At 38.3% G+C, this 10,980-nt stretch overlaps 1 protein-coding gene across 1 annotated transcript; it reads left to right on the plus strand.

The window, feature by feature from the left end:
- Positions 1 to 1,612: 1,612 nt before the first annotated feature.
- LOC141642747 (protein argonaute 6-like) lies at positions 1,613 to 10,082 on the plus strand. The gene is made up of 23 exons (XM_074451665.1): positions 1,613 to 1,876; positions 3,297 to 3,510; positions 3,603 to 3,808; positions 3,887 to 4,081; positions 4,190 to 4,326; positions 4,449 to 4,546; positions 4,627 to 4,724; positions 4,807 to 4,975; positions 5,125 to 5,241; positions 5,378 to 5,485; positions 5,570 to 5,632; positions 5,742 to 5,855; positions 5,936 to 6,101; positions 6,214 to 6,326; positions 6,423 to 6,560; positions 6,698 to 6,828; positions 6,981 to 7,046; positions 7,468 to 7,531; positions 7,939 to 8,050; positions 8,144 to 8,217; positions 8,781 to 8,875; positions 8,957 to 8,988; positions 9,633 to 10,082. The coding sequence occupies exons 2-23, from the start codon at positions 3,298 to 3,300 to the stop codon at positions 9,794 to 9,796; spliced, it is 2,673 nt and encodes an 890-aa protein (XP_074307766.1). The 5' UTR covers positions 1,613 to 1,876; position 3,297; the 3' UTR covers positions 9,797 to 10,082.
- Positions 10,083 to 10,980: the final 898 nt, after the last annotated feature.

Consider the following 10,980-nt stretch of genomic DNA (forward strand, 5'->3'; position numbering starts at 1 on the left):
TTAGTCGGCACCGGGACCTCTAGGACATAGGGGTTGAGGGGCTGCCTGACCACGTGTCGAATGACACCCGGCGATCGGCTCCTCGCATCCTTAGTCCGGCTCCTCTCCCCGTGGTGGGAAGGGCTTCTTCTCCGACTCTGGTGAGTCGGGCTTCTTCTCCGACTCTGGTGAGTCGGGCTTCTTCTCCGACTCTGGTGAGTCGGACTTCTTTCACTCCTCTGGGGCAGGCCTCGTCGGTGCTGCGGCGACATTGTCCTCCCGCGAGTGCGGGAAGGACTCAGGTCGACCGCTTGCACTCTGGGCTCCCCCGGCGTCTTGACATGGTCAGCTTCCTCCAATGCTTCGTTCAAGTTTCTCGGAGTCACTTTTTGGACCCCGATCTCTCAGTGGGGCGCCGCCGCTCTTGTCGTTGTGACAGTGTGAGTCGGCGTGCTACCCATTAGGTCCAGGAGTAGTTTCAGTTTAGCTGCATCAACCACATGTCCCATGATAGTGACTTGGTCGGCGGGCAGCGGTGTATCTTGTTCCTTTGGCATTCCGTTCGTCGTATCAGTGATACGGCCGGTGGGGGACTGCCCGATTTCAGAGTTGTGGAATGTGTCATCTTGGTAGAATTCAGTTTCCACAAGCACCGTTTCTGGTTGTTTCGACATCTTCTTAGCTCGTTTAGTGGGTTTTGTTTTGTGTTTTTTTTTTTGTAAGGGATTTGACTAGCTTCTAGTATCTGTATCCCCACAGACGACGCCAATTGTTCCGGGTGTAATTCCAGAGCAGTGTTGTTTACCACGCAAGCTTGGTGAATGGATGTCCTTCCTTGCCTTGACTTTTCCTCTCGGTCTCTCCTGAAACGATGAACAAACTGAGGGCTCGGCTTTGCACCGAGCGTACTCACTCCGACGCTCAAGTCAGTGAACTTAAAGGGATTAAGTTGTATGTTACTTGACAAAGAATATTGTAGAGAGATAAGGGAGATTATACCAGATGAATAGTGAGTTTTAGGTTAGATTATGAATCCTTTCCTCAATGAGGGTTGAGGAGTATTTATAGACTTTCACCTTTTATCACGTAGTGGCCAAGTGACCAAGTGGCTAGCAGGTGGAAAGACTGATCTACCCTCGGCTGAGAGACCCATGGCAGGCCGGCGGGCCCTGTTGACTCCATGCCGAGGGGTCTTGGATATGAGTACGCGGATATGTGCCCCGGCTGGCTAGTTGTCCCAGTAGAGGCGCAAGAGAGCAGTGCCGACAGTGCGTCGGTTAAATTAGGCTGTCTAAGTCGTTGACTTGCTGTGGATATCTTTGACCTTGCTCAATATGTTGACTCGGTCAGCGGGTGCAGAATATGCCCCATCAACCCATATCATATAATATCTTAAGATGTTTATAAATACAAATTAAAATATTGTTATGCTTCTCATCGAAGTACATGAATTATATAATTTGTTAAAATATCTTTGTGTGTATGTGTTAGCAACGGAAGACTACAAAAATGTCAACATGTTTCATATAACGATATTATAGATTTATAGTCATGCGTAAACTTAAATAATTATCTTCAAACACAACCGTAATTTTTACGATACAAAAGCTAGTTATATTATTATTCCTCATTTATCCCGTCAACCACTACCACCGAGCGTAGAAAGAATTGAAAAAAAAAGACTGACTCACAACTTCACAAGTTCTCCCTCCGCCTCCACAGTAGTACAGTACCACTGCAGTGCCCTTGTCCTTTGTTCAACTTTTAAACCTTTCTTTCTCATACGGAGTCATTCTAAATTCCTGTTAAACCCTTTCATTTCCCTCACATTTCTCTGATTTCTCTCAAACCCTAAAAAATAAAAAAAAATCCCTCTTTTATTTCCCATTTTTTCAAGGTACTCACTCTATAATTATCACTCCTTATTCTCTTCATTTTATGTAGTTCCATCATCTTGCATGCCTCGTTTTCTATGCTGTTAACTCTGCAATTTTGTCTCTTTTCATTCCCCATTATCAATCCTACTGTGCTACATTGTCTCTTCTTGTTTCTACTTTTTGTTTATTTCACTGCATTCTGAAATTTCCCTTTTTTATTCAATTGAGTTTGATTGAATTCTATTTTTTTGGTTGTAGATTGTGCTTTCTAGCTTTAAAATGTGTTTCTTTGCTCTAATATCAAACCCATTTGTGTTAATTGATAAATAAAGCTTCATTCTTTGGAGGTATTGGTCTTATAAATTGCCATCTTATCTTAGCCCGGCCGGTATAAGAAGCATTATTGGTCAATCACTTAATATTTTGTTAAAGTACTGAAATTTGGGCCGAGAACTGCCTCGTTAGTGATGTTTGATACTCGATGATGTATGCAGCCTTACCCCTTATGAATAAGGCCCGTTTAGGGCGGAGCTTTGTGTAAAACTATGCTGTGTATGCATATAATTAAGACATTTATATGTTGTTATCGAGTGTACAACATTTTAAGTGTATGTATACGGCCGTTTCATATAAGTTTTTTTGTACTGGGTTTACATGTATGTTAAAAGTAGTGATCTTAGTATCACTTTATGGTTTGGGTGTGTCCAACCACCACTAGGTTGCTATAGGGTAGTAAGTCGTGTTTGAAGGATCAAATTTATGTTCTGTAGATGTTCTAATTAGCTTTTGAGTCATGCTGGCAAAACTAACATTTTGTGACTTCAAAATATCTGCTTTGTAATTTGCATGTGTTGCCCGGCTTAATATGCTAGTTTTTAAAAACTGCTTTTGTTGCATTTCACATACCCTGTTTAAATGAGGCTAGTGGGACTGTTAAATACTTAAATGATCGATGCTAATTAAAGAGTTGGAAATGATCCAATGTCATAGGTGTTTTGTAATATGTTCTGGAAACCGATGAGATATATAGATTGGCATTTTCTGGTTGGTTATTTTTTAAATTTGTTGCAGGCTTGCAGCTAGTCATTTATAGTATACTTCCATGTATATAATATAGAAGTATCACCTTCTGAATTGCGTTCACAACCTGTAGGGCATATATTATTTGATTTCAAGATATTGTTCCAGCTTGAAATTATGTATACTTGCATTCAGACTCTAGTTGCATTTCAAATTTTGTGTTCCTTTTTTGACATGTATGTTTAGTTAATTGAGTGAGTCATAGTGCTTTTGGCTACTTGAATTCTATATGAAAACTGCCCTCTCTCAACAATAGTTATACTTGTTAGAAAAACTAAAATTTTATGAATCAAGTAATATCTCTTCTGACTCTTGTCTAACTTGGCATCTTTCGCTATGATTTTGTGCTGTTTGGTCTAGTATGGCTGAAGGAGAAATTCCTGAACCAGATCAATCACAATCTTCACCTCCTTCAGCTCTTCCTCCACTGGAGAAGTCTGATGTCCCCGACTCCCCAAAGCACCAGATTATGCACAGACCAGGATTTGGAAGCATTGGCCGTGGTGTATCTTTGCTAGTGAATCACTCAAAAGTTTCTATTAGAAACACAGATGAGGCATTTTATCAGTATGCTGTAAGTTTCTTTCTTGGAGTGTCAAATCTCTTATTGCTGGCTTAGAAATCAGAAAGTGTTCAAACAATTCCAATCTTATGTTGTCTTGGCAGGTTAACATTATGTCTGAAGACGATGCACTAATTGAGCGCAAGTCAGTTAGTGTAAAGATTATTGATAGACTTTTTAAGATTTATTCATCTGAGCTAGAAGGAAAATTGTATGTCTTTGACGGAGAGGAAAATTTGTACACTTTTGGTCCTCTGTCGCAGGAAACGTTTGAGTTTATGTTAACCCATGAAGAGCCATTTGCACGAAAGTACTTGTTCTTTCCTTCCCTCTTTATTTTCACTTTCTCTCTCTTGTATAGTTTCCTTATTAAGTTTTTGTTATTTAGAGTTGGGAACCATGTAGAGTCTACGAAGAAATCAAAGCATTCGACAACACCTAAGCTATTTAAAGTGAAGCTCACCTTTTGTATGAAAGTTCCTTTAGGATCTGTTATTCCAACTACAGAAGGGCATAAAGCTTATGAAACACAGAACGCATTAAGGGTTCTAAACACCATACTGAGGCAGCTGGCTTTTAAAAAGTATTTTCTCTTTCTTCCTCTTCCCAACCACCCTTCTTCCTTCCACTCTCTCTCTTCTTACTTTGTGGTTATTTTCTGTTCTTCTTATGTTGTGGTTGCTTAATGCAGAGGATGTCTTTTGGTCAGACAGTCATATTTCAAGGATGACTCTAGTAATATCTTCGAAATTGGTGAAGGTGTTCTTGGTTTGCGTGGATATCATTCTAGTTTTCACATGACAAGGGGAGGACTCTCTCTAAATTTGGGTACTAAAAGAATACTCTAATCTTTCTGATGAGCTTATTTTTGCTATAATGCTTATCTAATTTTGAAAGACTCGATGTTATGTTTCTGTATTGTAATGCTTGTTGGCCTAACCTATCTGCAGATGTTGCTATGACTCTGACACTCACATCTGGTCCTGTTCTGAATTTCCTAATGAGTAATCAAAATGTCAAGGAGGCTCGGTACATTGACTGGGAAAAGGTAAAATAGCTTGATAATCTCCTAGTAAATGAGCCGTTTTGGTCTGTTTAATTTCTTCCTTGATTAATGGATTGTTTCAGGCCAAGAGGGTGTTGACGGATTTGAAAATCAAGACGTCCCACACTAACAAAGTATATAAGATAACAGGCCTGACCGAGAAGCCCTGTCACCAACTAAGGTGCATGCTTATTTGATGATAAATTTTCTGTATGCATATATTCTGTTGTGGGACTTCTAAAATTTCTCCACTGTTTTGCAAGTTTCCTTCTGAGAGTAAAAGAAGAAAATGACTCCGGTGAAGAGCTATTTGAAGAGAGTACTATTATTGACTATTTTTTGAAGCAATATGGCATTGCACTAACTTATTCCAAATACATGCCATGTATTGATGTTGGCACACCAAGTAAACCTATCTATCTTCCATTGGAGGTATGTTAAAATTATTGCTCTTTAAATAGTTCTGACATTCCTGCTTTGATCCGTTTCCACTTTCCTTGGATCTAAGTCAAGCTTTCACGAGATCACCTCAAGTTCTCACAGAGCCTCTAATCTTTTCGTTTTCCCTCCTAATGTTACAGCTCTGTTCATTGGTGTCACTCCAACGCTACACCAAATCACTCTCTCCAGCTCAGCAAGTAGCCTTAGTTGAAAAAACAAAGCAAAAGCCTCCTGAAAGAATGAAGGCTCTCATGGATGTGAGTTTCTTTTTGCTTGACCAAGGCATTATCTGTTTTTCCTGGTCTATAGATCTATAACTACTAGTCGCTTATGTTTTCTGGCTGTGATGAACTTTTCTTTTGGTCTATGACTAATTATCACTTAGATTGGCAGGCAATGGAGAATAGAGACTATGAGAATGATCCGTTACTGGCAACTTGTGGCGTTTCTGTTGAGAAGAAGTTTATGCATATTTCTGGCCGTGTTCTTGAAGCACCAAAAGTCTATTCTCGTCTTTTGATACTAATTTTGGCCAGATTCTTTGATTTTCTGGAATTTGAACGGCTTTCTGTTTTTATTCTGCAGCTAAAGGTTGGCAAAGGTGAAGATTGCTTTCCATGTGATGGACGATGGACCTTTAAAAATAAAGTAAACCATTAATATTGTGATGGATGTTGTTATGTGATTTCTTGTACATATATCCGTTAGAAACTTCTGATATGTAAATATTTAACATAGCACGTTGATGATTCTGCAGCAATTCCTGAAACCTGTTAAAATTAAGTGCTGGGCCATAGTTAATTTCTCGTCTCGTTGTGATACAAGCTATCTATCTCGAGAACTTATCAGCTGTGGAATGTGTAAGGGAATGGTAGGTGAAGATTATATTTGAGCTTTTTTAGTTAGTGCTGTAACTATCATATTTCCATTCCTGATTTTATAATCAATCAGGATATTGAAAGACCATATGCATTGGTTGAGGAGAATCAACAGATGAGAAAAGCAAGTCCTTTAGCAAGAATTGATGCAATGTTTGAAAAGTTGCAGGACAAACTCCCAGATAAACCAGAATTCATTTTGTGTGTATTGCCAGAAAGAAAAATATGTGATTTATACGGTATGGTTCTGATTCATTTGTAAACATTTTCTGTCAGTCCTTCCTTCGTCTGATCATGTCTTTGGTTAGGACTTGCTCTGTTATATATACTTCTTTACATTGTCATGTGTAGGACCGTGGAAAATGAGGAGTTTGTGTGACTTTGGGCTTCTAACACAATGTGTTTCTCCTATCAAAGTCACCGATCGTTACCTCACAAATGTGCTTCTTAAAATCAATACTAAGGTGAGTTTTGACTATTCCGTGTGGGCTAGTATGGGTCATCAAAACCTTTTTAAATAATTATGCCATGTAGTTCTAATTCATGTCCTATGTTTTTAGCTTGGCGGTATCAACTCTTTGTTAACGACTGAGAAGCCTTCCTGCCTTCCCCATGTAACCGATTTCCCAACAATGATAGTGGGAATGGATGTCTCTCATGGCCCGCCTGGTCTCGTGGACCGTCCATCCATTGCCGCTGTAAGCTCTCTTGGAAATGAGAGTTAACATTCAAATGCTACACCTTTGTGTACTATCAAACTTTACCCAAAACAATATCATTGCAGCTAGTGACTGTCCTGATCACACCTCTTTTCCTGCTTTTCTAAAATTAACAGGTTGTTGGCTCTTTATCATGGCCACTCATTTCAAGATATAGAGTCTCTCTAAGAACTCAATCTCCAAGAACTGAGATTATAGATTCATTGTTCAAACCATTGGAGAATGGAGAAGACGCTGGTAGCATGAGGTAACTAGTTAATGCATTGATATCATTGCCTGTACATCGCATTGTCTAGTCTGCATTTTTTTTTTGCTGGAGCTTAATCATAAGATCCCAAATCAGGTATATTCGGTTATACTGCGATGTTTTTAAAGAATTCTCATTCCATTATTTTTCAGCGAGCTGCTAAAGGACTTCTTTACGACGAGCAAGGGCCGTAAACCTAAACACATAATTGTTTTCAGGTATTGCTACGCCCGTCGCCTACTAGTACGGAGTAATTCATTAAATCTTTGAGCTAGAATGTAAATCCACTTATCAGGTGCTACTAATATGATGTGCCGAAGTGAATTTTCCTGTATTTTCCATGGTGGTTTGTTGTTTGGACATCGAAGAAGTTCCTCTCTGCAGAGTTTTTTGGTTATTCATTCAAATATACTCCCTATGTCCCGGTCATTTGTTATCCTATTCCATTTTGGGGTGTCTCAGTCAATTGTTTCCTTTCTATTTTAGGAATACATTTGATGAACAATTTGGTCATTCACACTCAATTTGGTCCACATGTCACTTGGTCTTTGTGCCAAAACCAAAGGACAACAAATGACCAGGACGGAGAGAGTAATTTTTATTCAGTTTCTTTTTGCCCTAACTGTATACATTTTCCAGGGATGGAGTGAGTGAATCACAATTCAGTCAGGTTCTGAACATTGAACTGGAGCAAATTAAACAGGTAATCCCTCACTTTCTTGGCTTCAGTTATGTATGAGCTTTCTGTTTTACTATGTTAGAGATTGAGGGCCATTATAAAGGACATAATAAAGAAATAAACGAAAAAAGAACCTGCTTAAATCCCTACATCCCCAATAAAAATATCCTCCTCCCCTAATTTAGTGCCCCTGACGGACATTCAAGTGGATAAATTTGTATCTCCGATCCTCTAAAAACGCCAAGATTTCATGCTTTATCTGTAGGAGCCAAGTTTTGAGACTGTTTTTTTCTATAAGATATAGTTTTCAATTAAGATCACCAAGCGAGTTTAAATTTCCAGATTCAAGAAGGATGCCAAAATTGTTGTGTTTGTCAATGAGTAAGCTAGTGACTGAATAGTCTACTCCTTTTTCCACTATAAAATCACAGGCTTACCTTGGCTGTGGAGACGCAAAAGTCCCCAAGTTTACTGTGATTGTGGCACAGAAAAGACATCACACCAGATTTTTTCCATTGGGGGCTACTGGCAATGTTCAACCTGGTATGCTCCACATTTTGCTATTTCCTTTTGAAGTTGCGAATGCTTTGCTTAATTGTGTTATTGTCATCACACTTTTCTATTGCGCCACTGCAGGTACTGTTGTGGACACTGAAGTCGTGCATCCAAGTAACTATGATTTCTACATGTGTGCTCATGGCGGAATGATTGTGAGTGTTTAGTTTCTCTGTTTGATGATCTGGCATTTTTAAAGACTAAAAAATGTAACTGTCTTGTATTTACTAATTTTGTTGTTGTTGGGAAGTAAGATATTGTTTCTGGGATTCCTGTTTGCCCACAAAAATAAAAGTTATACTCTTTCAAGGTGTGGAAGTGCAACATTTATAGGATAGTTTTTGGTGTGAAAGGTAGCAAAATCCGCAAAATCGTAGTTTAGAAGTGTCATAAGGGTAGTTTTGGTGTAAAAAGAGCCACGAGGACAATTTAAAGTGTACCATTCATAGGTATAGTTTTTGGTTTAGGAGTCACAAAGGCAGTTTTCATGCTGATACAGTAAGGTTCCCTGCATATGCTCATACATAGGGATACTATAAAAGAAAACAAAAAAGCAAGGCAAATCAAAATGGATATACTTCTACTGTTAGTCTTGTACTTTATAACACTAGTAATGTACTCTCGTCTGTGTGGACCCCTCTTCTCCTTCCTTCCTATTGTCATCTCTATTTTTTGAGCACCTAAATGTAACTTCTTCCTACCTTGTTTTTTTATGAAGGGCACACTACGACCTGTTCACTACCATGTCTTGCTCGATGAGATTGGCTTCTCCCCGAATGAGCTTCAAAATTTCGTCCACTCTCTATGCTACACGTAAGTCAGCGGGCTGTCACCTCTGGACTAATTTTTCACTCTTATTACCTTTTCTCAAATGTGGATTTTGTCCTCATTCAGGTACCAACGGAGCTCACATGCTACCTCAATTGGTGAGTATGTGTTTGTTTGTTTGTTTGAGAAGCAATACTTTCTTCAGAAATTAAATCACGCGCTATTCCCTAATGTTCTCTTTGTTTCACTTTGTTGGCAGTCTTTCCTTCTTGGTCTGTTTTAATTAAGTTTTCTTTTCATCTCCAAAAGGGTCAAAGACCTGATGTTTTTGACTTCGAATTATACAGAAGTTAGAATGACTGACTAATTTGTTTGCGTTTCTTATATTGTGAAATGGCAATTAAGTAATTGACAAATCCACTTCTCGATGTAACTTTCATTTGGGGTCATCCGAAAACAGTTTCTATGAGTTTTAATCACAAGCATAGTCAAGCATAGTCTTTAAGGTGATGAGGTAATGGGGAATTGGTGATGACCGATGAATTATTATGATTGCTTTCATTACCTCACTTAAAAAGAAAAAAATATCACATCCGAAGTTGTGCTCTGAACGATATACAAATCAAATCACCAATTGCATGTTCAACATTCGTCGTAAAAGTAAAACATAGGAGTATTTCAATACATTTCTTAAAAACACATCTAATAAAAATGGGGTTGATGCAGTGGAACCGAGGGGTATGTCATATGTGTATACGAGTATATGTATATGTTGCTAAGCATTATTGGTGAATTCCTGCAGTGGCACCCATCGCTTATGCCCATCACGCGGCCCTACAAGCAGGGCAGTTCATGAAATCTGAGTTTTCCAACGGTACTTCTGACCCGAACAATGTCATATCCCCAGGCAGCATGTCGATTCCCAAGTTACATGACAACATCAAGGGTTCCATGTTTTTCTGCTAAATTGGTACGAATAATTTACTAACTTTACGAGCTGGGATCCCGTATATTCTAAATTTGTTTATATCTAGACGGAGACTTGGGCATCCTGAGACTCAATCGAGGTCAAGTCCATGTGCTTGCTAATTTGGGTAGAAATTGTAGGATCATGTAAGTAAACTGGTAATATTAGGCCATTTTTTGTAGAATGAGGCAGGCCTCGCAGGTTTATCACCCTGCCTCAAGACATTTGCAAATTCTGGCGAATTTTTAAACAGGTGCGTAAATCTCAGGTGAAGTTAACGGATTAGTGGGAGATGTTCTCTTGAATGTCATTGTAGCTTCACAAAAACTCGGATATGACCCACACAGACCTAAATTCATGTTATGCACCTCATTTATAATAAATACTCCGTATGTTGCAACGTACAAAAATCTTACGTAACACCATCGTTTCCAGAGTGTCCTTGGTAACCTTCAGGCTTCAGGTTTGTCGAATTTTATCAACTTTGGATTTATCTTTCTATGTACATGACTACTACATTGTAATGTCGAGTTTGCAAGAGTAAGTTATTTAGGGAAGGCATAATGCCACTCTAAAATTACTAATGCCACTCGTTTTTGTGAGATGGTGAATGGTAACATGCCCTTAAACTTACCGTTGTAATGTTGTGTCATTAACAAAAAGAGTAGTTGCATTATCGTTCCCCATTATTTAATAGATATGGTTTTCCTTTTCTTAAATTAGAGTTATGGTGCAAGTATGTGTAAAATTTACTTTTATTCAAGCTAAATAATTGAGAACCTTTGAATTTTTTTTTGAGATATAATGTTTACTGCTAAAATTTATATTTTGTTCTTTCAAAAAAAAAATATATTTTGTTTGTTAACAAATGGAAAACATAAATAAAAATTGTTTCAAACTTATAATTACAATTAAAAATCTTATAATAGCATTGTTTATTAACCTAACTCACTCCTCATCTTCTCTTCTTCCAACCCCGTAATCACCATCCTTGATCACCTATTTTCCGTCCAACATCATCTATCTATCAATTACCACCACAAAACCCGAAATCCTAGTCCACTTCTTCCTCTTTCAAGAATTATACAAGATTTGCAACTCATACATACTTTTCTAATCAATCTAAAAACAAATCTTCATTACTTTTCTTTTCTTAAAATCTTAGATATTCTGGGTATTGTGC

Source organism: Silene latifolia, chromosome 2 (genome assembly GCF_048544455.1).
Source record: "Silene latifolia isolate original U9 population chromosome 2, ASM4854445v1, whole genome shotgun sequence".
NCBI classification, from domain to species: domain Eukaryota; kingdom Viridiplantae; phylum Streptophyta; class Magnoliopsida; order Caryophyllales; family Caryophyllaceae; genus Silene; species Silene latifolia.